The following is a 27,891-nucleotide window of genomic DNA, read 5'->3' as shown; positions in this document are numbered from 1 at the left end:
TTAGTACTTGATACCAAACCATATCCCAGCCCTTATTAAACTTATTTTTCCCTTATGAAACCTTGATTTCAAGCAATGACAATACTAGAAATTTCAGATTTTGCTTTATTTAGGTTCATGCTGCCAGTGTTTACATTTTCAATGGCTTTAGTATGATGCAAACTGTTGGATTTTTAATACCTAATGAATGAGGAGTTAACTAATGAGCATATCTAGAGATTGAAGAGCTAAGGCAAAGACTTGATTCAATACAAAAATTCCTTCTGAAAACTGTTTCCCAGACTATTTCTAGTAGCATAACTTCCTAATAAAATCCTGACAATCTGTTAGGTAACACTCTAAGTTTTAAATGGGCACATCAAGTTTTACAAATGTACATTTCAAACTCTTCCCTGTAAAAATTCAGAATGACTGATTTGCAAGAATATGTTCCTATTTAGGTAATAAAAACAGTGATTGTCAGAATTGGTAAATTGAGTGGAATGCCTTAAGAAATTGAACAAGATTAGCTAGCCTTTCCAGTGTAGGCCAAGTCACCTACTCTCTGGCATTTTATTTTCCTCCAGTTTGCACTTAACAAACAAAACACATTCTTACAATTTCCCAATATAGAGAATATATATATATTTTATACAATAACAGCATAAAATAAAATAGAAGCTTTTTGTCATACAGTTTAGGAATATTTATACAACTCTAATTCAGTTTGAAGACTCTTCAGTATGAACAAGTTCAACAAAGTCCTTTTGATGCAATTTCTTTTGGGTTTACTGCAACACTTTTTGTAATATTGTATGTCTTGTAAATTCCAATAAGTCGATCTGAAATCTCAAACATGTTATTTCGAAGAGAAATTATTATGAACTGAGCATTTTTTGTTTGTTCCTAAAGAGAAAAACAATAAGGAATATTAAGTAGTAGCAGGTAAATCACATAATAAACAGCTAAACTTTACTTTCAAGTATTTTTTTTTTTTTTTTTTGGCAGTGTAAGTTCAACATTACATAGATTGTTAAAATTTAATCAGTGTGAGCTTAAGAGGAAAATATGGGAGCATAACTGTAGAAATCTAATAGAAAAGATCTAGGAGGAGATCTGGGATTCTAGCTATGATTCTACTAATTTGCATCATCAATTTATTCTTCAAAATAAATAAGAAATTATTTGGTCTCCTTTGATACCAGAAGACAGGGAGTTAGAGAATAGGGATAAAAGCTCAGTAATAAGAAAGAATTTAAGGAATTCTATCTATATGTAATGTGTATGGAAACCACAAATCTTCCAGAATTAAAAAAACAACAAAATCCACCATTACTTACATATATATAAAATGCAACAATGGACACATTTTTAAAATCAAGGGCTGCATCAATCTCATCCATGAAATAAAGAGGAGTGGGTTTGTAATGGTGAAGAGCAAATACTAAGGCCAATGAGCTAAGTGTCTTCTCTCCTCCTGAAAGGTTGAAGATCTTCTTCCAACTTTTCTTAGGTGGTCGAACACTGCAATAATTATGAAAATCTTTCAGTTACATTACTTGTAAAGCTGAGGTTAACACTTCATGATTTGTTTTCTATAACTGATTTCTACCATCTTTTTACTTAGAAATCTCATTTGTTTTTTCCAAATATATGAATTTTACCAGTTGGAACATATACCAAACAGCAGTGTCATGTACTGCTTGCTATCCTTTCTCTTTATTCTGTATAATTTCTCAGTCTTTATGTAGATTGAAAAGGCTTGAAAATTAAAAATGTAGGAAGAGAAAGATTAAATATCTGCTATTTGCATGTAATTTATGCTGTAAATTGCCATTACATTTAAACAGATAAATATTGACCTTCTAACCAAGATGTGTAGATCCCACCTTCACATTTCTCAAGAAATGTCAATTTGGAGAACATGTAAAATAGGCCACAGGATTCTAAACTTTACAAACCTGAACATGATTCCTTCAGAGAAAGGATCCAAGCTGTCTACAAGCTCCAGTTCAGCATCTCCTCCTAAAGTAAGCATTTGGTAATTTTCCTTTAATTTATTTGTTATTATATAAAAACCTGCCATAAATTCATTAAGCCTTTGTTTTCGAAGATCTTCATAAGCCTGTCTAAAGCTATCTCTTTCAGAAGTAATTTTGTCCAATTCTGCTACCCGTTGCAAATACAATTCTTCCTGTGAAAAGATTGTGAGAAAAATCTATTCAGATATAAATCTGAGATCTGAATTAGCATTAAAGGTCCTAATTTATACTAAGAACTAAAAGAATTTGACTATTACATATAAATAGTCCATCCATACCTTCTTTTTATATTCTGCAATGGCACCGAGGTTTGGTTTCATTTCATGACACTGTGCTTCCATAAGTGCAATCTGATTTGTTATAGAATCTGGATTCTCGATTGTTTTGAGATCCTCTTGGCTCAGAACTGAAACCTCTTCAACAGGATCATCTTCTATAGGATGTAATGATATTTTTGAAATCTGAAAGTTCAATTTATATGAGAAAGAAGAAATGGTTCTATGATTCATTATTAGTTTTTTTGTAATATTGGGAATTGAACCCAGGGGAGCTCTACCACTAAGCTATATCCACAATGCTTTTTGTGTAAGTTATGGTCTTATCAAGTTGCCAAGGCTGGCCTTGAAATTGCAATCCTTCTGTTATAGCCTTTTCAGTTGCTGGGATTATGGGCATAGGTCACTATTTTTTTTTTTTAAATGAACATGAAAAAGTAGTCATGAAAACATGGGATGAGAAAGTAACTGCCCTATACTAACTACTAAACAGATTTCTCTTAATATTACTACTGGTCATTATACCCCTTATAAACCTGAAAACTGATTATATCACAGAATTAAGTCAAAATATATTTCAAAAAACAAAACACTCCAAACCTTTTTTCATGAAAAATTGGTATAAAGTTAACTAATGGCAGCAATCTCACCTTTTTCTTAAAATTGTTTTTTAGTTGTTGATGAACCTTTATTTATTTATATGCAGTCCTGAGAATTCAACCCAGTGCCTCACACACGCTAGGCAAGCACTCTACCACTGAGCTACAACCCCAGCCCCTGCAATCTCACCTCTTTTTGCCAATATTTTATTTTAGAATTATGTTCAGCAATGTGACCATCTATTTGTTCAAGTTTCAACTTAATACTAAGTGCATCTTTTTGAAGAGCATGTTCATTTTCTTGAATAACTTTTAATTCTTGAAGTAGATCACGATGTTCTTTCTGGATCTCTGGTAAGGATTTCTAAAAATCAAGAAGAACTGCTATAAGGTTATGGTCTTCCCAAATAGAACAGATATATACATTACAAAGATGGGAGTTAGCAATCTCTCCCAATATCCCTTCCACTTTAAATAAAGTACCTTAATTCACAGAAAAGCTTTAGTTTTCATAAGCTTAGTTATAAAAACTTTTAACCTACTAACTTACTATAAGACACTGAGGTTGTATATCCAATTCTTACCTCTGCAGCATTTGTATTGTTTATGACCTCTGTTGCTTTGTCCTCAAGACTTTTTAGCTCTGCTGTTAAGTCACTAACTTCTTTCTCAGTGTCTTTTATTTCTTTCTCTGTGAGAACAATTGAGTCTTGTGCCTTTTTAAGATTTCTAAAGAACCAAAATGACAAAAATGTGGTTAATCTGTTGCTTCTGTAAATATACCACTGAGCCACATCCTCAGCCCTACCAAAGAACTTTCAGTGACATTTTTTTTTCTCCAGATTTCTAAGTTTATGGTTTACTGAATCATTCTTAGTTCTTATGCATTTATAAGTACCTATGGAATCAATTATTTTACCACACTCAATATATTAATAAAACTTCTTTATATAAACTTCTGTTGTCATCCAATCTTTGACTATCATGTCAAGTTATCTATTAGATCATCAAGCATTTTTGTCAATTTCTTATCAGATTTAGAGATTGAAGAATCTCTTAAGCATTCTTTTTTTTTGGTACAGGGGATTGAACACAAGGATGCTTTATCACTGAGCTACACTTCCAGGCCTTTTTATTTATTATCTTGAGACATGGTCTAACAGAGTTGCTGAGTCTGGCCTTGAATTTGCGATCCTCCTGTCTCTGTCTCCCATGTCATTGGGATTACAGGTATACAGCACAGTACCTGTGTTAAGCATTCATTTGCTCCTAACAATAAACAAGTGGTTTTCCTGTTATCTTTGAAGAAAAGACAGTGGATTAACCAGATTATTCTGATAAAATGAAATAGCTGTTATAATCTCAACATTTTATGTATATAGTATTTTAAGTATTTCAATACTTCAAACTAAAATCCATGAATGGATAAAGATCCATTTTTTGTTAGTTAGGATGATGGAATCTTCCAATTAAAAATTTAGGGACTGGGGTTGGAGTTCCTCAGCAAGAGAATACATGCATAGCAGGTGGGAGGCCCTGGGTTCCATTCCCAGCAACACACACATATTGTTACCAAGACAATGTTGCAAAAAGACCCCATTCTTACCTCCTATTTTCTTAAGGCTAAATCTATTTAAGTTACATCTAATTGCCTGAAGTAGATAAACAATGTCTAATGCCCTTCACAACTATTGGAGTTACACAACTCCAGCCCCTCAAAGCATACCTGTTTACTATTATTATTTTTAAATTGGCTATATGATCAATGTTCATTGTAAATTTTCACTTACTGAAGTCCTGCTAGGTAAGAACAAGTCAGATTTAGTAAGTAACAACACAAGAAATACTTAGTGGAATGTCATATTTAAATATAATCCCCTTTCCAATGTGGAGGTAGAGAAAAAGAGATGGGGCAGTATGCATACTCTACCTGTCAGCAGTCTTGATTGCAACTTGGGCTTTAGTAATAGTAGAAGCACATTCATCTAATTGCTTATTTATTTTGTCAAGTTTATCTTGTTGGGCCTGGAGTTTATGGTTATTAATTTCTACAATGAGACTGTGTAGCCGTTTAACCTCAGCTTCAACTTTGCCAGCTTTCTCAGCCACATCATCATATTCTAAAATTAAAAAATAAAAGAGTTTAATTCATATTTCTGTGCTAAAGAGCACATTTGTTAAGTTTCTTTAATGACCTAACCCTGATGCGTGATAACAAATTTTAAGACATTTAGGAAAAAGTATTTAAAAAGCCAGAACACCATGTCATAACAAATGCACAAGCTTAAATTCTCTGCTTAAGCTGGGAACACAAACATTGATTTCTTTTTTGGAGGGTGGGGGTAAGAGGGATTGAACTCAGGGGCACTCAGCCACTAAGCCACATCCATAGTCCTATTTTGTATTTTATTTAGATACAGGGTCTCACTGAGTTGCTTAGTGCCTTACATTTGCTGAGGCTGGGTTTGAATTTGTGAACCTTCTGCCTCAGCCTTCTGAGCTGGTGGGATTACAGGTATGTGCCACTGTGCCCATCCCATTTCTTTCTTAAAAAAATAAAATAAAATTATCTTTTAGTTGTAATTGGACACAATACCTTTTTTTATTTATTTGTTTTCATGTGGTGCCAAGGATTGAACCCAGGGCCTTGCACGCTAGGCGAGCGCTCTACCACTGAGCCACAACCTCAGCCCCCATTAATTTCTTAATGGCTTTACACTCAGGTTGCTGTTTTCAAAGATCTCTTCAACTTTTTCTTAGGGTACTTCATTGACTACTGGTTTCACATTTTTTAGCTTTTAGACTAATGTATAAACTTGTCTGGTGAAAATATTGTGGTTATTTTCCTTTGCTAACCTAACTTGTTCTTCATATGTTATAATAAAATGGAAGGATATAAGATGAAGTGGTACTTGCTCTTATGGTTAAGAAGGGTAAACATTTCCCAGATTCTTGTGTACCTAGGGTTTAGACACTATTTAGGTCCATCCAATCAAAGCTAGTTGTGTAACTTGGAAGGCATAAATTGTGAACTGGACATGTTTCTGTTGGCAAGCAGTCACAGAGAAGTCGGGATTTTTTTGTAAGGGAGTTAAAGAGATTCTGGTGGTCAGTCAATAAACTTTATGAACACTGCCAGGTAGTTAGTGTGGATTCTGTTCTCCACACTTGAATCTTAATCACTATCCAATACAGGAAACGTTAAAAGTGGCAAAAAGGTGGGAAATTGAAGCTACCAAGAATATTCGTGTTTAGGAAGGCAATCAGAAACACTTAGCTAAGCTGGTTGGACAGAGATCCTCACAAAGCTCCTATAGGTATAGAAAAAAAGATTTGCTGAGAGAAAAGGAGAGTCTTAACTATTTCTTTCTTTTGTTTATCCTGTTCGGTAGGTGGTAGAATTTCAAAACTTCTTAACTTTTTCATTTCTTTTTTTCAATGGTGCTGGGAGTCAAATCTAGGCCCTTGAGCAAACTAGACAATGATTCTACCACTAGCTAGGATCCATAGCTCTCATTTCTTTACCGTTATATATTACATTACCAGATATGCTTAAAACTATCTTTTAGCCCATCTCCTAAGTTAATTCCAACATCCATAGTTTTTATATTTCTGAGATCACTATTTGGCTCTTAAAAAAAAAAAAAAAAAAACTCCTGTTTTTTTCTTCCTAAGGATATTATAAACATCTTATATATTGCTTACACTGGTATTTGCTTTTTACAGATCTGAGTAACTGCATTTGTGTTGATGGAATTATGTTACAGCGACGACCTTTGTGATTACACTACTATTAGGATGCCTCTGTGCTCAGCTCACTTGTGGGTAGAGCATAAGCTGCTTTGGGGGCCATTACCACCATGACATTGACTGAGGGATGGGTCAAATATGCAGCCTAGAAAGTTTCCACCCCTAATCAGCCTCCATGAGATTTTTTAGAAGGAATCTCGTTTCCAAGTACCCACCATGTATTTGTTTTTAAATATTTATAGCAGTATGTCCATTAGAAGTAGAAAACTCTAGCCTGTAATTTTGAAGATGCTATTCTGCATTTAACAACTTATCTAAAAAATAAGATGCTTGTAAAATTAAAGGTTTATCTAGCCATTTATTATTTCAAAACATTGACATGATCAAGACTTAGAAACTAGTTATGAGTCACCACCTACTGCCTGAATTGCTACAATAACACACCAATTTCTCTGCTTTCACCTTGTCGCCTCACCCAGAGACAATTTTTTTTCCAACTTAAATTTCTACCAAATTACCTATTGAATCTTAATGTTAAGCTTGTTGAAATGGGTCTTCCATATCAGATTAGAGTCTACTGATAATACCTAGCATTTCTATGAGAGGAGATATATAGAGTACCTAATAAAGTTAAATAACAGATTCCTTCAGCTTTCCTAAGAAAGGGCTGTTATCAACGACATGATAAAAACAGCCACAGAAATAGTTATATATGGGGCGAGGAGTCTGTCAAGTCAGTGTCAGCAAAAATGAATTAAAGAGAAAATAAATTCAATAAGGAAAAAACCCACCAAAAACACCAAACTGTCAGATAATGCCACTTGTCGTAATGGCTTTCTATCTCACTTAGAATCTTTATCATGGCCTATAAAGCCCTTGTAGATATAGAGTTCTCCATCCTTGAACACTGTACTATACTCCTCAGGGCTTTTGCATTTTACTCCTCTACATTCTTAGAAGGCTTTTCTCCCAAATTATCTACAAGGTTATACTTACACTTCCTTTGGGTCTTCTGCTCAAACTCTGTACCATTTTAACTGTGAGCTCGTTAGAAAGAGGGATATTTTATATACCACTAAGTCTGTAGCACCTAAATGAAAGGTTGCCAGCAGCAGATACCAAATAAGCAAATGCTTGAATATTACAAATGCACATAGGGCTGGGGATTTGCAGTTTAGTAGTAGAGCACTTGCATAGTGTTGTGGGGCTCTGGCTTTAATACCTATCACCACAAAAACAAACAACCCAACAAATTAAAAAACAAAGCAAAACAAAAGAAAAAAACTAATAAACACAAAAAGTATGGGTATAGGTGAATATCTGATGTGCACACTAGACATGTCTGCTTAGAATCTTTCTAGACAAAACTCCCTTATTACTTGGAGCATATAGATAATTGCTCTAATTCCCAAGTTTTTTGTTTGAGATGGGGTTTTGCTATGGTGCCTAGGTTGGTCTTAAACTCCTGAGTTCAAGTAATCCTCCAATGAAGCACTGGAGGTGGATATCATTATGTTTGGCTTCCTTATCAGTTTCTTGGGACAGTCAATATTTGTGTTCCTTGGCTCATGAACCAAAATGTAACAGTGATGCCTATTAAGGCAATAATGAAGGCCCACTGTGTTTTTCTGGAGCCAGTACCCAAGATGCTATAAGCCTAGAAGAGGTCTGTGGCATAAACTACCATTTCCTTTGTTTAGAGCCAACATGGAAACAGAAGCAGGGTTGTACTCAAGTACACAAACAGGGGACTCTAATAAAGGCTACAGAGCCAATTCTGCCTATGAATTTACTTTCTTGCTTAAAGATTCTATTTTGGCAGGATGTTTACATATGCATATAGCACAAGAAGAAAGGTTGTAGTCAGCGGCTTGGGAGGCCAAGGCAATGGACTGCAAGTTCAAGGCCAGCCTCAGCAATTCAGGGAGACCCAAAGTAACTTGGCAAGCGAGACCCTTTCTTTCTCTCTCAAATAAATATTGTTTTGCTTTGTGTGCATATAATTTATTTCCTGTTTGCTTTTCTTTGAGTGATTTGATTCCTCCAAATCTATAAATTTATTATCTTGAAGCTTTCTTGTGAAGATTAGGACCAAGGTACATGAATATAAAATTTAAAACATGGGCTCTGGAATCAGATCGTATCACGTATACCACCATATGCTGTAGGACCTTAGGCATATTATATATAAAACACTCAGTGCTGTCAAACAAGGCTATGAAGACTTTATAGCCTTGTGAGAATTAACTAGTAAAAACCATAAAACAGGCAGTATAGTGCCTTATACATAATTATTTGACTGCAATTTATCCTACAATGCAAACTTAAAAATATTTCAAACAATCGGCCTCTTTAAACAAACCTGTTTTGAAAGCATTGACATTTTCTTCTAGCAATTTCTGCTTTTTTTTGTCAGGGGCTGTAGCAAGTACATTAGCTTGAAGTTCCTTAACTTGGACACTTAAATACTCTTCTTGCTCCGATAAACGCTATAAAAATGTTTAATATTTAAGGTCAACATTTTAGCTCAGTAACAATAACACTGTTTTCAACACTTTGAATTTTTAATAAATGCTATTGAAATCTTTAAGAAAAGACAAACACTAACAGGAAAAGGGCAGAAAACATGAACAATACAGAAAGTAAAAATTGCCAACAAAAGAACATGTGTAAGCACATTATAAAGAAAAGTTAAAATGCCACTTTTTATACAGAAGGTAGCAAACTTAAAATATACTTAAGACTAGTTTTCAAAGACTTGGAAAAATAATTATTTGTATATGCTACCTGTAGTGCATGAATAAGAACCCATTTTGAGGGCAATTTGGGATTATACAACAAATGCCTTAAACATTGTACATATATTGCATAATATACTTTTAATTTTAGGAATTTAAAATAATTGCATGAGTGTGCAGAAAAACTTATCAAAATATGATAAATTAGATGCTCTTGAGCAACTAAAAACAAAGGAAATTTATACTGGCTTGAAAAGAAAAATGTATTAAGGGAAGTAAAGTTAGTATGAAATTAAAATACCACATGCAAACATTACATGCACACTAAACATTTTGAAGATCCTTTGGCTCTTTTTCTTTTTTTAGGCAGTGCATTTTTAAAATGCACTGCTTTTTAAAAATTGATAAAACATTCCACTTTCAAGAGAATGAAATAAATGGTAATATGTTGGCTAAGGGAATTCTTTTTTCTATTGCATACAAATGGAAAACAGGAATGGCTTTGGTGGGTGCTAATACTCAGGGAAATACCCACTAGTATTCAGGGAAACAAAATTATCCCTTATATTTAAAACTGGTTCTGCCAAAGTGCTGCAGAACTCCAACAGTTTTGCTCTCCCTCATATACAATACCTGGATGCTTGCAGTAAACTTTTCTAAGGTATTCCTCATTTCTCGTTCATTATGCCTTAATCTAACTACTGCTTCTTCAAGTTGTACTTTCTGTTCTTGGATTTCCACAGCTTTTCTAGAATCCCTTTGCAATTGCAACTCCATTTTATTTACCTAAAAAGAAAAGTATGAATAAAGTTCAGCTTTCTCTACAGGTCATTTCAAATTGATAGCAAAGTCAACTTATGAACAAAGAAAGCCCCAATTTCTGATTTTAATGACTAGAACATCAAACAATGCCAACACTGTAAGCTTCGCAGATGGCCAATAAATCGTGCTGTAAACTTGCCACTAGTTCAGAATATGGAGGGTGGGGGGCTGGGAGAGAAACCCAACATTTTGGAAAAAGGTAACCAGCATATGAACTTACCATTGAACTATCTATCCCCTTCCCAGCCAAGAATATTTTTTTTTTTTTTTAAAGAAACCAAAAAGAACCAATCATCAACCTTTTAAATTTTATTACAGACATGAAGAGGCCAGTAACATTGGGTAAAGTTAGGGGAAAAATATGTTTTCAAGAAAGAAGTTTATATACTGTCCTGAGGGTGATAATGGAACTGGATATTTTTATATTCTCATCTACCTTTTGTGGAATAATAAGTACAGGAAAAAAATTCATTCCCCCTTTTTTTAGTGCTAGGGATTAAAGCCAGGGCATGAGCATTACAGGCAAGTGCTCTACACTGAGCTATACCTACAGTTGTCCTGAAAAAAAATGTGTGAACAATAATCATACATCTTAAAGAGTTATTCAGAAACAGAAAATACTGGATATTACACAATGCAGCAATAATTCTGTGACTGAACATTAAATATCAATTAGTAAGTGAACATTTAAGTGAACTACGAAATACCTGTATGATTTAAATATAATAATTGAAAAGATGTATATATTTAGCTTGTATTTTTACTTAAAGCTTTTTTTTTTTTTTTGGTACTGGGGATGATCTACCACTGAGGTACATAAACTTTCTAATTAACATGTTTTGTTCTTAGAACTTTACATTAAAAACTCCCAATGCCATATATAATTGTCAACAGAAAATTCAATCTGTTAACTTAAAATTTGAATACAGTTTTTAAAAACGGCCCAATTTTATAGTGTGTAGGTTTTATCTCAGTAAACCTGTTTAAAAAAAAAAACCATAAAACAAAGCCTGACTACAATTTTACATATCCTGACCTCCTCTTCAGAGATTTCCATGACCAATGATGAACCCATTCTTCCTTTCCTTACTTTGCTTCCACCACCAGTCATTGTACCTGGAGAACATGGGAGAGAGGCCATTCTTAGATGTCTTACCCATCAACCATAAAATTCAATGGCAGGGGGAAAAAAAACACAAAACACTCTTACCTGACTGTTCTATGATTTGCCCCTTTAAAGTTACCACTCTCCATCTTTTATCTTTTTGATATGCTAATCTTGTGGCTTGATCCAAGTTGTCAGCTACCAAGGTATCTCGTAAAGCGAAGTAAAAAGCTTGGCGGATTTCCTCATCTTTTACTTTAACTAAATCAAACAATCGAGGAGTATTTTCAGGAGTTTGAATTTTGTTCATTTTTTTTGCCCATACTGTCATCTGAATGGTAAAAAAAAAAAAAGGGGTGGTAGGGTGGGTGGTGAGGCACAATGACACACCACTTCACATCTATTAAGATAAACTGTAATCATAAAGATTGGTAAAGAATGTGAAAAAATTTGAACTCATAGACTGGTAGGAAATAGTATACCCGCTGTGGAAAACAGATGGACAGCTCCTTAAAAAGTTAAACATAGAATTACAATGACAGGTAAATACCTATGAGTGGAATTACTATAAGAGAACTGAAAACACATTCACACAAAATCTTGTATATGAATCTTCACAGCAGCATTATTGCCAATGCAAGATTTTTTCATAACCAGGTAAACCCAGAACCAAAAACTGGAAACAATCCTAGTGTCCATCTACCATCAAATGGAGAAACAAATTTATCCACACAATGGATTATCACTCAGCAACAAAAAGGAATGAAGGATAGGCACATACTACAAAATAGGTGTCTAACGTAGCTATGCACAAAAGACCACATATCATTCCATTTATATAAAATGTCCAGAATAGATAAATCTACAGAGACAAAAACACTGGTTGTTGTGTGTGTGTGTGTGTGTGTGTGTGTGTGTGTGTGAGAGAGAGAGAGAGAGAGAGAGAGAGAGAGAGAAAGAGAAAAAAGAGAGAGAGAGAGAGAGAGAGAGAGAGAGAGAGAGAGGGATATTGGGTATGACTGCTAATGCCTAGGGGGCAGAGAAAATTTTCCGGAATTAGACGTTCATGGATAAACAACCCTGCAAATATAAAATATACTAAAACCCACTCAACTGCATATTTAAATGTAGTGAATTTTACTGTGTGAGTTAATATTATAGTTTTGTTGAGGAAAAGTAGTTATTGATGAAAGTCAGAAAAACAAACTGCCAGTCCCTCCAACACTGAAATGTGTATTGCTTTAGTAGAAGCATTCCAAGATTTTTTCCCCACAACCATGTAAAAATCATCCTCAAAACTTATCGGTGTTTATTAAATAGTGGTAAAAGAAAAACTAGAAAGAGAAAAAAAAAAAAAAAAAACAGTTGGCATGAAAAAAATTAAATTATAAGTAGCTTAATATGAATACCTACCTTATCTAAACCTATAAAAGTTGCAACTCCAATATTTTGTCTTTTAAGGAAGTTTACACATTCTTGGGCTGTATCAATAGAATCAACAACAATGTAATCTAATGCTTGACAACAGGATGAAATAGCAACATCATACTTTTCATCAATGGCTCCTAAGTCCCCCTAATAATTAAGAGGAGGGATAAAAAAATTAGCACACAATTACCATAACCAAAACCTTAAGTGTGTTATTAAACCCAGAATATATCAAATTCTTATTTTAAAAAATAGGATATGTTACGTTTGCTTATCACTATTAGTTTTTTTCTTGGTATATATAAAATTATAATTACCTAAAACTATTAAATAAAAAACTATAATAGCAAAATATTTAAAAAATGAGTTGTCACTCCAGCAAAAATGTTATTTTTACATACAATGACCCTCTATATAGTTAAGTCAAAATAAGAATATAATTTTCAATGTTTTGTCTAGAAAATATAACCTTTCCCAAACAAATCTACTTTACCAATCGTCCATATATTCCTGGAATCCTTCCAGATCTTTTTTCTTGAATTATTGCATCAAGGACTTTCCCCCTACTTCGATTCATTGCTAAGGAACTCTTTGCTTCTTCAACTTTTTGAAAAAGATCATGAACCAAACTTTTGAAGTTTATTTCTTCTTGTGTAAGTTTTTGAAGTTCTTTTTCTTTCTATAAGTGAAAAGTTAAAAAAAATCAAACTCTGAAACATTAGATCCTAAATATGTCCAATTATACATAGATTTAATTGTAATGCTTCAATAACAATTAAAGAAAAGACCAAAAATACACACATGAGCCCAAACTAAGCTTTCATATAACATTCAATGGTCTGGCTATGAAAAATATGGATGGGTCTCTATAAAAAGATATAAATTATTTGGGTTAATAAAAGGGAAAATAGGTACAATATGGTTCCAGGAACAGTCCACCCCGATGAAGCAGAGCTACAGCTATGAAAATCTGAAAATCCCAGTTTGGCACCCACCGTAATGTCATGTTTAAGTATGTCCTACTTAAGTTTTTCGCTAATCAAAAGCAGATCTCAGAACAGGATCCTAGGTATGTGTGACTGGGCTACTACAATTATGATGTGCTTTGTTTTCTGGTTACATAAAAGAACAAAACGAAAGAAAACAAAAAAGGTATAAAGGGGAAAAAGATAAGCTGCCAGTAAGAGAACTACAGACAAATGAAATTTTCAATTTCTCAATCTCCAATTTAGTTATCTTTTCTACCTGGTATTCTCCCCCACTTCTTACCTTTAAATTATTTCTACTAACTGGTAAATGCTCAAGTTATAGATATAATTTTTCAAAAAATAAAGTGAATCACCAGGGAAAATAGAATAAACGTTGGATATAATTTAATTTATATTAAAATTCTACATGGTCACAAAAGCCCCTCATGATCAGATTACTACAAATATACTAAAATGAAAAAGAGCCATTTTCTTCTTCTTCTTTTTTAAGATACAGTTTTGCTATGCTGCCCAGGATGGCTTCAACTCTTTTCATGACTAAATCTCCCAAGTAGCTGGAAATACAGACACATAACACCTCACCCAAATAGCATTTTCTATTGTCATCTTGCCTACTGAGGCTTTGGAGATTATAAAGTTTATGAAATTTGTTAGTCATCTTATTCACTCAAGGATTGGGGCCTGTGGCATACTGATGAGCTAAGTGAGGTATCTTCATTAATACATAATATTCTGGAGTTCCAGAAAGAGAACAAACTACATCCATAGATTCAAAAACAGAAAAAAATACATTAAGATAGTCTGCAACCAGGAGTGGTGGCACATGCCTGTAATCCCAGCAGCTTAGGAGGCTCAGAAAGGAGGACAGCAAGTTCAAAGCCAGCCTCAGCAACTTAAGATTTTGTCTCAAAATAAAACATAAAAAGGTCTGGGGACATGGCTCAGTGGTTAAGCTCCCTGGTACCAAAAAGTTTATACATTCATTGTTTTTCATTTACCCTGAACATAAGTTGTCTACGCTTGAGATTTAGAGAAACACAAATGTTCTTTTGTTTGGTGCTGATTACTTGCTATTTGATGCTTCTGAGGATAAGGTTCTTTTTATTTTGTGATGTTGGGGATCAATCCAAGGGCCCTTGCACATATTAGCCAAGGTCTCTTTGACTGATCTACACCCCAGCCCTAGTTTTCTTTCTTTAAAAAAAAAATTTTATTGGTGCATTACACATAATAATGGGATTCTTTATGCCATATTTGTACATGCACATAATTTCCTTAATCTCATTCCTCAGTATCTTCCTTTTTCCAGCCCTCCTCCCCCACCCCAGCCCCAGTTTCTTCTTTCGAATATGGGATAATGAAATGCTGACCCCATTCTTTTGAGATTAGACTAAATGAAAAGATATCTATAATCACTTAGCTGCTGAGATGAAAAATAACTATACAAATCTACAAAACTAGTTGACACATAATTTTTAGGCAAAATACAAAAGCAAAGATTTATTACCTCCTTTAATTCTTGTTCCGTTTGAGGAAGTTTTGCCTGTATATCTCCAATTGCAGCTTTCCTTTCTTTGAGAGTCTCAGAAGCTGCAATTAGAGCTTCTTTTGCTTTACTTAATTGAGACACTGCAGTATTATGACAACTGAGATAGATATCGAGTTCTGACTGGGCTACATCCATCTTTGAACGTGCTTCATTTACTGATTTGTTGAAACCCATAAGTTCGTTCTCTCGACTCTGTTAAAATATGATTCCATTAATTCTGAAATGTATTTATTTTCAAACCTAAACTGAAATGAAAACCATAAATTTTGAAGTCAATTTAAGAAAGGTGATTTTAACAAGCATAGTATATAGAAATAAACAATTCTTATGAATGGAAAAGACAAATAATTCATTCCTAGTTGCCAGTGTTCTGTACATAAAGTCTTCCCAAGTGATCACATAAGAGCATCATGAGGTAGATCTTAGTATACTCATTTTAAGATTAAAACAAAAAAGAATAATTCAAAGAGAAAAACATTGGTCTTAAGTTTAGATTTCACAATCTTTCCAGATTACCAAGTGTAAGAACTACTTGGAAAATTCTCAAGTGAATTTACATTTTATATTATGCTGAAGAATAAAGATATTCAAATCCTGGCTCTGACATTGGATGCAAGGTACACAGAAGTACTCAACATACATTAAATAAGCAAACATATAAATCTACCATTCATTAAATATTCCATTATAAAACTTAACTACATTTGCCACTTAATGACACAAGTATTCTACTTATAAAATTCAATTATCATTATTTAATAAAGTGTGCATTTTACATGCTTAGCATTTTCAAAAGACTGTCTTGAATAAAATCAAAGCTAATTTCACCCTTCTGTTGAGTAGATAACACACATCAATGTGACACCACATGCTCTTATTTTCTTAATGAAATTATAAAATAACTTAAGAGGTAACATTTAATAATTCCTTACATTCTAAGCACTTAATATAAATTTACTCATTTTTAATTTATCCTAAGTAGACGTTTTCTTTCTTATTTTGAGGAAGATGATCTAGAGAACTAACAAAGTGTACAAAGTTGAGACAGTAAGTGACTGAGCTAGGATTTGAACCAAGAATAAAAGTGCTACAGTATTTAACTATTATTCAAGAGCCATAAAAGTGGTGGTACATGCCCATAATCCCAGATACTTGAGAGGCTGATGCAGGAGGATCAGGTAGAAGGATCCCAAGTTCAAGGGCAGCCTTTAGCAAAACCCTGTCTCAATATAAAATAAAAAAGAGTAGGGTAGGGCACACCTGGGTTCAAACCCCAGTGCTATTAAAAAAAAAAAAGTTATTCTGTGTTTTGTAAGGACACAAATTTTATAGGTGGCCAACACTCTAGTTATCAAAGAGATAAGAAAAAACGTTATGATTCAATAGGCTTAAGAGTGGCTATATGCCAAAGTATTGGACAGTACATTTTTTTAAATCATTACAAATCTCAATTCTTTAATTTTAAAATGTGAAAGCAGAAAATAAAAGGGGAAAGAGTACCGACTGAGTAGTTTTAGGAATATGAGATTTTATAATTTAGCTTGTAGTATTACTAAAGAAACAATCTTCAAGTTTATTGCCCCCTCACCCACCACCAAAATAAACACTGAGACAAATCTCACTTCTTTTTCTTTCTGAAGTCCTTGTGTTTCCTGTTTAAGGCTATCCATAACTTCCTTTAATTTTTTTTCTTCTTTCTCTTTTTCCTTCTCAAGGGAATTACTTCTAGTTGTTGTCTCAGTTATGATATTTTTACTCTTGGTAGGTACATTTTTAAGTTCTTCAACCTGAAATTAGAAAACAAAGTTATAGAACATATTCCTTTAGGCTGTCTAATACTACTAATATTGACTAATTCAAAAAGCAGTTTTCAGGCGAAGGGCAAGGTTTGGTGGTAGAGCATTGGCTTAGCATGCAGAGGCCGTTGGTTTACACACAAGCATACATATACATGCACAAAAAAACCAAAAAACAAAAAAGCCAACCAAGCAAAAAACAACTCCTACCCCCCTCCGCCCCCCAATAAAACCCAAAACTAAGGAAAATACTTCCTGGGATCTCTAGGACTTTTCTACTTTTTTGTAATTAGATTTGAACTAACTGGCTTTGCCAGGTATTTTACCATTTATTCATTGTAATTTCAGTACTCTTAGTCTAATGGTAAAACCAATTCTATAAATTCCCTATTCATTTATGAAAGAAAAATTTTTCTGGCAGGGCTTTAAGTCTGTTTCCTATCTTTGATTTTAGGCTATAAATTATTCTTTAGCCATAAAAATGCCCTGATCACATGGAGTTTTCTAAACTATCCTTCATTGTAAAATAGAAGTATTTCTACTCTATTCCCTCACTTCAGTCCTAAGATCTTTTGTAACTTTACCCTTCCAGAGTCACCATGCTGAACTAATATTTTATCTTATTAACGTCCTCTGGTAATAGTCACATGTCCACATTTTATGCCTAAAAAAGCTAGTGCTTCTATAATACACTTTGTTTATTCTATCCAATTTTGGGGTTACTCCTAACTCCGTTATATTTGTTTATCTTGTCGAGTACTACAGAAATTCAATATTCCCACAAATGATGCCCTCAAATAGTTACATAACCTGTTTTAGCTATATTGAGCATCAAGTACTTTATTAATAAAATACATTTGATAAATGATTATGAGGTAAAGCAGAGCCTCCACTGTAATTACTCTGTCACTAAATGAAAGAAAGCTTTTTCAGAGGGTTGGAGTTTAGGTGTCAGAACTATTAATATCTGATAAAGTTATGAACATAGCTTGAAAAATCTTAAATATCAGTTGATTAGAATCTGTCTCTGGCCAGAGTAGTTAGGCTTTTACATATTCTGGTCCAAAGTTCATTTTCTTTGTGTTTGATCTAAAAATAGTTGATTGATCCCTGGTAAATTATGAGCTTTCTCATCAAGGATGTTTCCCTGATCCTGTAAGCTTGATTTTGGTGGTGGTAGGAAGGAGGCACGGGGCGAGGTCAAAATTTTAAAGGTCCTTAACACCAGAATAAAAAATTTCTTTTTAAACCACTGTTTTAGAAAAAAATTATCATTAGCACCAAAATAGAACTGTTGATTTGGGAGATGTTCTCCCAACAGCATTTACTATAATGCAAGCTCCAAGTCACTGTATGCAAGATTTCCCTTGGCAGGGGCAAAACATTTCAGAGATAAAACACTGAACATCTGTATTTTTAATTTGTTCTCTTAGGAAACAAGGGGTAATAATTTGTGAAAAGTAAAAAACCAGATATAATATTCAGACATAAAATTTTCATGGTTTTTTCTAATACCTACCTTTTCTTTATCTTTTTGAAGTTGTTTCTCCAGTTTTTTGGCTTTACTGGTGGCATGTTTTAGTTTTTCCCTAGCTTGAACATCTTCCAAATCTAGTTGTGTAAATTTTTCTTTATTCTCCTCAATAAATTTTGTAATTTTATTCAGTTTCCTAGCAAAGCAAATCAGTCATTATTTTGGATATTAATTTACTTTAAGGCTATGTTATGTTGCCTTCCTGGGATACTTCCTCTATAAATATGTCCAAATTTTTATTAGAATCCTAAAATTCTCTCTTCTTCAAGCTGATCTTCCCTCTCAGTTGAAATTAGACCTTAGAATTCTTGTTTATTAGGATTTCTTTGTTTTTCTAAGCTGGAAAGGAAATACTGTTTTCCAGTAACTATTATGTCTATTTATATAAAAACCATAAAAGTTAAACAAAAATGAAACTTGCATTGGTAAGAAACACTGGTGATAATCGATTATTGGCAGAGTAGGGTCATGATGACATTAAGATAATTCAAATTCTACCTCTGATTTAGATTTGTGGACTTAATAGAATAACCTGTCAGCTCTAATGCTCAATTTTGGTTTTGTTATTGTGTTCTGCCACTAGGGGGTAGCACCCCCACTATTTTAAGACTTAAAGAGTTGGGCCCTCAACCTGTAACAACAATGAGGTGGAGATATGTAAACATATCCCTGCATCCAACTATAGTTTCTCTTTTTTTTTTTTTTTTTTGAAAAAGGGACCATCTTATTTATATATTAGCAAATACATTATAATGTGTCAACAGTAAGTTTACATGTAGACACATAATAAGATTAACTCAATCGCAATACTTTTAGAACTTTTCAAAAGATTATTACTTCTCTGTATCTTTTACTGCTTTATTCTTAGCTTTCATTTCATTCAATAGTATATTGCTCTTCTCATTAATTTCTTTGGTATCTTCATGAATTTTTTCTTTCTGAGTTTCCATTTCGGCAATTCGTTTCCGCAGATCGTAACTAGTGAGAAAGGAAAAAAATTGGAGATCCAAAAATGCCACTTCTAAAACTGTACAACAATTTAATTAAAATAAGCTATTTCGGAAGTATTCTTAACTGCAATTTACAATTATCTCGGGCTACTGAGGAGGAAAAAAACCCCAAGGTCAAGGCTAGAATTCCGAAACAAAATAAGTTCATTGTGAATAAATAAAATTAGATCTGCTATTACATAAATTTAAACAAATATGCCTTTACCCCTTATTTAGCGTTCCATGATTTCAGTTACTTGCAGACAACTATCACCTGAAAGTGGTAAATGGCAAATTACAGAGATAAACAACTTGCTAGTTTTAAATTACATGCTGTTCTGTGAATCTTCCCCTTTTGTGCAGTGTACTCACTGTATGCACTACCACCTCCCTGATTAGTCACTTAGCTATCTTGGTTATCAGATTCAACTGTTAAACAGTATTACAGTGCTTATGTTCAAGTAACCCTTATAACTTTGTAATAAGGCCCCAAAACACAAGAATAATAATACAAAGGAGGCACCAGTGCACAAAATGCAGAAGAACACAGTTACTTTTATTATGTGGCATTACTGTAGAGGAAAAAAGAAGACACAACAATAATTAATACTTATGAATCCTCAGGTTACTAAAATGTCACTATCTATGACCTTATATTTTAATTTATTACTTACAACAATTTTTACAACTTTTTTCACTTTAGTCTTCAAATTTTTCTATTACACGAAAAAATGGGTTTGAGGCTAATGGTTAGAACTTACGTAAAAATTGATGAAATCAAGATACTTACATATAATATTGACAAACATGATTCTTTTTTCTAAATATTTCATTTTCCAAGGTAAGAAATTCAATGGCTATGTTTTTCTCTCCTTCTAAGGCATCCTTTTCCTTTTCCACCATCTTAACTCTGTTTAACTACAGAAATTACAAATTTAAAGACTCAATACACATTTCGTATGTATAATTTGAATTTAAAATATGCCAACATTAGATAAAAACAATCAACAAGTAGCATGTTCATCTTACATGTTAGTATAAAAAAGAAATTCCAAACAAAACCAGTATGGTACTGGCACCAAAACAGGCTAGTAGACCAATGGTACAGAATAGAGGAAAGAGACTAACCCACAAAATTACAACTACCTTATATTAGACAAAGGTGCCAAAACCATGCACTGGAGAAAGGATAGCATCTTCAACAAATGGTGCTGGGAAAACTGGAAATCCATATGCAACAAAATGAAATTGAATCCCTATCTCTCACCATGCACAAAAGTTAACTCAAAATGGATCAAGTATCTAGGGATTAAACCAGAGGCTCTGCGTCTAATAGAAGAAAAAGTAGGCCCTAATCTCCATCCCGTGGGACTAGGCCCCAAATTCCTCAATAAGACGCCTATAGCACAAGAATTAAAACCAAGAATTAACAAATGGAATGGATTCAAACTAAAAAGTTCTTTCTCAGCAAGAGAAATAATATGTGAGGTGAACAGGGAGCCTACATCCTGGGAACAAATTTTTACACCTCACACATCAGATAGAGCTCTAATCTCTAGGATACAAAGAACTCAAAAAACTACACACAAGGGAGGGAGGGGGGATGGTAGAGGATAGGAAAGGTAGCAGAATACAACAGTTACTAATAGGGCATTATGTAAAAATGTGGATGTGTAACCGATGTGATTCTGCAATCTGTATTTGGGGTAAAATTGGGAGTTCATAACCAACTTGAATCTAATGTATGAAATATGATATGTCAAGAGCTTTATAATGTTTTGAACAACCAATAAAAAAAAATTAAAAAAAAAAAACTACACACAAAAAAACCCAAATAACCCAATCAACAAATGGGCCAAGGACCTGAACAGACACTTCTCAGAAGAGGATATACAATCAATCAACAAATATACAAAAAAAAGTTCATCATCTCTAGCAATCAGAGAAATACAAATCAAAACTACTCTAAGATACTATCTCACTCCAGTAAGAGTGGCAGCCATGATGAAGACAAACAATAAGCACTGGCGAGGATGCGGGGGAAAAAGGTACCCACTGCTGGTGGGACTGCAAATTGGTACAGCCAATTTGGAAAGCAGTATGGAGATTCCTTGGAAGGCTGGAAATGGAACCACCATTTGACCCAGGTATTCCTCTTCTGACTATACCCAAAGGACCTAAAAATGGACACAGCCACATCAATGTTTATAGCAGCACAATTCACAATAGCTAGACTGTGGAGCCAACCTAGATGCCCTTCAACGGATGAATGGATATAAAAAAAGTGGCATATATACACAATGGAATATTACTCAGCACTAAAAAATAATAAGATCATGGCATTTGCAGGGAAATGGATGGCATTAGAGCAGATTCCGCTAAGTTAGCCAATCCCCCCAAAACAAATGCCAAATGTATTCTCTGATATAAGGGGGGTGACTCAAAATGGGGTAGGGAGGAAGAGCAGGGGAAGAAGATTACCTCTATATAGGGAAGAGGGGTGGGAAAGAAAAGGAGGGAGAAGAGGAATTGCATGGATGGTGGAAGGAGACCCTCATCGTTATACAAAACACATGTATGAATGTGTGAGAAAAAAAGAATAGCATAACCTTAGATTAGGTAGAGAGAACTGATGGGAGGGAAGGGGAGGGGTTGGGGGGATAGGAAGGATAGTAGAATGAAACAGACATTATTATTACTGTGTGTATATATGTGACTGTATGACCAATATGATTCTGCAACCTGTACACTCAGAAAAATGAGAAATTATATCCCATCTGATTTAAATGTATGATATGTCAAGATCACCATACTGTCATGTGTAACTAATATATAAAAAAAGAAATTCCAATCTAAAATAAACATTTCTTTAATTATGAATTATAATAAGACTATTTGACTCAGTGAAGATTTACCTTCTCTCCTCTATGTTCATTTAATATTTCAACTCTCCGACACAAGACTTTAATAGGTTCATTTAGCCGTCCACAACCAATTATATCTTCTAAATATTCAAGCATACCCTCGTCATGTTCAGTCTGTCCTTTTGGTTTCATCATAGCAATTTGTTCAACTTCACCCTTTAAAAAAGTCATATTTCAAATCATTGTATATGTTTAGCTAAATCAGTCTTCAGTGAGATTTTGGGGTACTCAATTAACAATTAATAGTAATGAAGAACTAAATGAGGCTCATCAAGTGGCTTAGAGAATTTACATCAGGGATAAGAAATGTGTATTCATACTCACATAAATTCTTAAAATATTATAGTGTATACTATATATACATACAAAGCCAAAAGATATTTCCTGATTTAGAATGTCCATTAAATATAAATGAAACAATATTTAAATTTGAAATTTAATGAAGCATATAATCAGCAATTTGATGATAGAGGCAACATTACCAGCTATTAATAAAATGGTGCTTCTGTTCTAAAACAAATAATTTTCAAAAAGACACTTCATAGTACAAGGAACCCTGCCCCAAGGTGGTTATTATAGTTTCTCTTTATATATAGTTTCTCCATAAACTTGATGTTAGGAATTCTTCAACAAGGGTGAAAAATAGGATGCCTAAAACTAAATGTTCTATTTTCTAAAAACAAAAAACTTAAATAGGAATTACCTATTTTTTTTTAAACTGGTAAAATTATCTATTTTTCATTGCAATAAAAAATTCAACAGAGCATCTCAACTACAGAATACTTATGACATTGGTATATACAAAGGGACAACTTTGTTTACAATCACTAATCTAACTTTGAACTGTAATTAAAATCTTAGATTAGCAACACATTCGTTGTTTATGAAGTTTAATTACAAGGAGAAAAACAAAAGTTTACAATCAGTAACGATCAAAGCTGACTGCTATTTAGTTTGACGGTTGAGAAAACTTTTGTCTGAACATGTTCAGGTAAAATGCTGTTACTCTATTTCATAGAAGTCTCTTACCAGCTTGTACTTTCTACTATTATGTAATAGAAGAAAAGGTACAAGGAGGCAATTGGGGGAAAAAGTAAAAATCACATTTTAATATCTTTGCAATTCCCATTTATCATTGTATGACTCAAACTTAAAAATCGGTTATAAAATTTGTTAATGACAGTGCATATTTAAACAAAAGTTTTAGCATAAGATTTTAAAAAAGGTGAAACAACTCATTTTAAAATCTCATCACTTTTTGACTTTGATAACCCATTAGCATTATATAATCAAGTATAAAGTGAAACTGTTGCCCAAAAGGCCTATTATTTATTCTTCAGAGCATTCAGTATATCATGTGTGAATCAGTATATAAAATGCAACATGTAGCTACTTTTGTGTACCAGCACCATTTTTTTCTACTTTTAATTATGATTCTTCCCAAATGTTTACAGAACAGTAAAGTTTTAAGCGAGACTTAACCATGAAAGAATGCTCAAAGTTTTAGGATGAATTTTGGTCACCACCAGGTGTTATTCAAAGTTTTTATTTAGGTAGGGTTTATCAATTGGCACTACTGACACTTTGCACTGGAGATTCTTTGACATGGTGATTTCTGCTGGACATTATAAAAATGTTTAATAGCACCTCTGCTCTCTACTTACTAGATGTCAGTAATGTTTGCCTTCTACTAGCTCTAACAAACCAAATATCTCCAGTTGTCCTAGGGGAGGTGGATAGTAAAGAACTACTCCCAGACCACTGATCTAGAGATCATAGTTTTAAATCTTTTTGGCTAAGTGCTTAAAATCCAACTGACAAACAATACCGACACCTGATTTCTAATTAACTTCTTAATTCAAATTAAATTTCTGAAAGCCAATTTTTAAGACAAAGAAAAATTATGCCAAGGGAAATTTGTGTCAATTGGCCATAATGTACCATTTAAAAAAAAATTTTTTTTTAGTTGTAGATGGTTCTTTATTTATTTTTATGTGGCATTAAGGATTGAACCCAGTGTGTCACATGTACTAGGCAAGTATTCTACCACTGAACCAAAATCCCAGCCCCCATAATGTATCATTTAAGTTTAGATCTTTCAAATATTCCAAAGCTGGAGTCCATTTTAACATTTTATATATAAAAATATTCCTACTAGCTTTACATGTTTCCTGGCCAAATTATTTCTTGAAGAAATACAGCTATCAAGAAACAGGCTAGTTTTAGGTAAAACTTTTAGGTAAACTGCTTGTTTTGATTACCTGTTCCTTCCTCCCCAAATAAGATGAAGGATATATAGTTGATTTCCTCCCATCTGATAAATTTGTCCACTTAAAAAAAAAGACAAATTCACTTTCTGAATCAAAACAATTCCACCGCATGTCTCATGTAACATTTTGTTTTAGATTATATTATATAGCATTAAAAAAAATAGTTATCCTATTACTAGCTTAGCACTACCAAACCAATAGGATATGAGCAATCAGGACTTTACTTGTCTTTTTTATTAGGACTTCTGTGGTTTCCCATAACAACTTAGAATTTTTCTTGTGGCTGTGTTCCTTGATGTTCTCTACCTTGCTACCTTTTACTTTTTAATCCTTTTTCCCATTTGTGATATCTACTGCAAAATCTGTGTCTGGAGGACCACTTATTATTTTTTTAAGAAAACTTTACCTCTCCTGTGTGAAATTATAAAAAGTTTTCATTTAATGCAATAAGCTCAATGAATTTCAGAAGTAATTAACCTGAATTAAAAGTTACTTTCATATCAAGATTCCAAATTGAATAGCAGTGGCACAATGACATACAAGGACAACGCAAAACAAAAAACATACCACCACCACCCCAAACATAAAACAAACCCACTTTAAGTTATTTAGTCTGGGCAAGGGCAAATAGCTCAGGTAGCGTGCTTGCTTGCCTACCAAGTATGAGGCCCTGGGTTTAATTCCAGAACCACTATACACACACACAAAAAAGAGTAAATATAATAAGAGGAAATGATTAGGGAGAAGAGCCTTTATTTTTATGAATATGTTATCCAAATTTTAACAAGCATGAACTATAGGAAATAATGAGGTGTAATAAAACATTTTTCTAAGTCCCAAAATGATTAAAGTAAATATGGGTGTTTGTATCAAAATTAAATGGTTTTGGATTACTGCACTTTTATGGGGTAGAGATGGAACCCAGGGCCTCATACATGCTAGACAAGTAGTCTACTGAGCTCTATGTACCTTTCTACCTTTGGCTTTTATTTTTTGTCTTAAAAATATTATTTTTTTCCATTATTCACTGCACTATAAATGATTAACTATTCTTTATCTTACTCTAGTACAATTTATTCTAAAATTTGCTTTTTGTAAGCTACCAGAGGCCAAGAAACCAAATCACCCAGGTTAGTATCTAAAATGTATACATGACAGATAATCAACAATTCAGATCTAGGGTAACCCAATCTTCAAAGTAGAAAAGCAAAAAACAAAACAATAACAATACCAAGAAAACAAACAACCCCCCAAACCAAACAACAAATACAAAAACAACCTAAAAACCCCCCCAAACAGCAACAAAAAACCTTGATTCTTGTTTTAAACTGGGCTAACCTATATTTTGTTTGTAATATAAAGACAATAAGACATATGAAGTTTCAAACTGACAAAATTAAACTTTTGCCAATACTTGTAGTTTAAGGAGTTTACAGAAACATTCCAGAGACAGTAACTGTTACTTTAATTCTAGAATATAACAAAAGCATTCAGGTTTTCATTCTTTTACCCTTGAATGAAGCAAATGCACTAACTAATGGAGCAAAATCAATTCAATCCAGTTAATAGGTCACAGTTACCCATGAAATATTATACAGAGCTAATAGAACCTTATTTGTTTGGACCAAGTTATTACAATGCGACCAAAGCACGCTAATATACAAAAAGGGAAAATGTACGTTTCCCTATGGAAAATACAATCGTCAATCATCATCTAATTCTTTTTGTGGACATGTATAAATATCTCTAAAGACAAGAAAAAGAATTTATCTTTATATTACTTATAGAATATTAGCATAGTGCCTCATTTGGGACATTTCTTAAACAGTTAATGAGATTTTAAATGGATCCAAGTACTAAAAATGCTTCCTTGACAAAACCCACTAAACCTAGCTGGGTGTGGTGGAGCATGCCTGTTAATACCAGAGGCTTGGGAGGCTGAGGCAGGAGGAATTCAAGTTCAATGCCAACCACAACAACTCAGCCACGCCTTAACCACCTTAGTGAGACCCTGTCTCAAAAAAGTAAAAAGGGCTGGGGATGTGGCTCAGTAGTTAAGTTCCCTGAGTTTAATTCCTAGTACCTCCCCCCATCCCCTACAAAATCCAGTAAACCATTATATAAACACCATACATTTTTATTAAAAAACCTTCATGGAATTCTAAAAAATACTACCACTAATTTAAAATGGTCTGTATAGTTTATTCAAAGTGATCATTTATATCTTGGATGGTGATATGTTAGCTTCAATCTCTCATCCTTCCCAGTCATGGGTAGTTTTTTCAAGATAAACGTTAATTAGTGGGTGAGAAGATAATAAAAGTCATAATCTTACTTACCTTCAAATATTTTAAATCCCTAATGTAAAAGCCTTAAGATTTTGATAAGGAACAACAAATAAAAAACAAAAGCAAAACAGAAAAAAAAAAGAGAAACTATTGCCACTTTCCTTCAAACTTTTTTCTAAAGTCCCTACCTATAAATTGTGTTAACTCAGAAGGTTTGCCTTGATATTATTTGGGAAGTAGTCAAAACAATTTGATAAAAGCACAGAAAAAGGTTAACAAATGGCTTAGGTATCCATCCCACGTACTTTAGAAGAATATATTTAATATAAAGTAGACATTTTATAGATTCTTATGTACTTCTATGGGAAATCATTAACTTTCTTTATTATGAAATTATATGGAAAAAAGCTGCAGAGAAAAAAATATTCTTAGAAAAACTAAAACGCAGTCCACTTTATTTTGATCAGATCAAGATACCTAAATTTAAAAGTCCACAGAATAGTTTTGATTTAAAAACCAAACACCCCAATTCCACATTCCATGAAAATACGTAAATTCCACATTTATGTATATTTAAATATTGTTTTACATATATATGTTGTGTATATATGTTTGTGTGTATATATCTGCAACTAATTTCTCAACATTCATTTATAAATGTTTGGAAGTCACAAAAGTGCTACAAATGTACTTTACCTTGGAATAAAAGATACTAAAAAGCGATTCCAAAATGTTATTGATTGGTCTTGTATACTATGTATATCTAAAAGCAGTATTTTTAAAAGTACCTAGGTACACATAGTATTCCTAATAT

At 33.3% G+C, this 27,891-nt stretch overlaps 1 protein-coding gene across 1 annotated transcript in view; it reads right to left on the bottom strand.

The window, feature by feature from the left end:
• Nucleotides 1–87: 87 nt before the first annotated feature.
• The window catches only part of Smc4 (structural maintenance of chromosomes 4), a 33,512-nt gene continuing 5,708 nt past the window's right edge, over nucleotides 88–27,891 (bottom strand). The window contains exons 6-24 of the mRNA XM_046440472.2: nucleotides 22,511–22,675; nucleotides 20,386–20,513; nucleotides 19,444–19,584; nucleotides 18,592–18,742; nucleotides 16,899–17,063; nucleotides 15,235–15,468; nucleotides 13,232–13,417; nucleotides 12,724–12,885; nucleotides 11,416–11,641; nucleotides 11,242–11,321; nucleotides 10,017–10,169; nucleotides 9,008–9,134; nucleotides 4,826–5,015; nucleotides 3,480–3,624; nucleotides 3,086–3,259; nucleotides 2,300–2,482; nucleotides 1,941–2,173; nucleotides 1,320–1,503; nucleotides 88–885 (exon numbers count right to left, since the gene is read on the bottom strand). Coding sequence (XP_046296428.1) covers nucleotides 733–885; nucleotides 1,320–1,503; nucleotides 1,941–2,173; nucleotides 2,300–2,482; nucleotides 3,086–3,259; nucleotides 3,480–3,624; nucleotides 4,826–5,015; nucleotides 9,008–9,134; nucleotides 10,017–10,169; nucleotides 11,242–11,321; nucleotides 11,416–11,641; nucleotides 12,724–12,885; nucleotides 13,232–13,417; nucleotides 15,235–15,468; nucleotides 16,899–17,063; nucleotides 18,592–18,742; nucleotides 19,444–19,584; nucleotides 20,386–20,513; nucleotides 22,511–22,675 — 3,180 coding nt within the window. The 3' untranslated portion in view covers nucleotides 88–732. The remainder of the gene's footprint in view (nucleotides 886–1,319; nucleotides 1,504–1,940; nucleotides 2,174–2,299; nucleotides 2,483–3,085; nucleotides 3,260–3,479; nucleotides 3,625–4,825; nucleotides 5,016–9,007; nucleotides 9,135–10,016; nucleotides 10,170–11,241; nucleotides 11,322–11,415; nucleotides 11,642–12,723; nucleotides 12,886–13,231; nucleotides 13,418–15,234; nucleotides 15,469–16,898; nucleotides 17,064–18,591; nucleotides 18,743–19,443; nucleotides 19,585–20,385; nucleotides 20,514–22,510; nucleotides 22,676–27,891) is intronic.

Source organism: Marmota monax, unplaced genomic scaffold, assembly GCF_021218885.2.
Source record: "Marmota monax isolate L192 unplaced genomic scaffold, Marmota_monax_Labrador192_F-V1.1 WCK01_AAM20220418_F8-fsc00256, whole genome shotgun sequence".
Taxonomy (NCBI): Eukaryota; Metazoa; Chordata; class Mammalia; order Rodentia; family Sciuridae; genus Marmota; species Marmota monax.
Note: the sequence above shows the minus strand (reverse complement) of the source record. Positions and strands in the feature narration are given on the sequence as shown.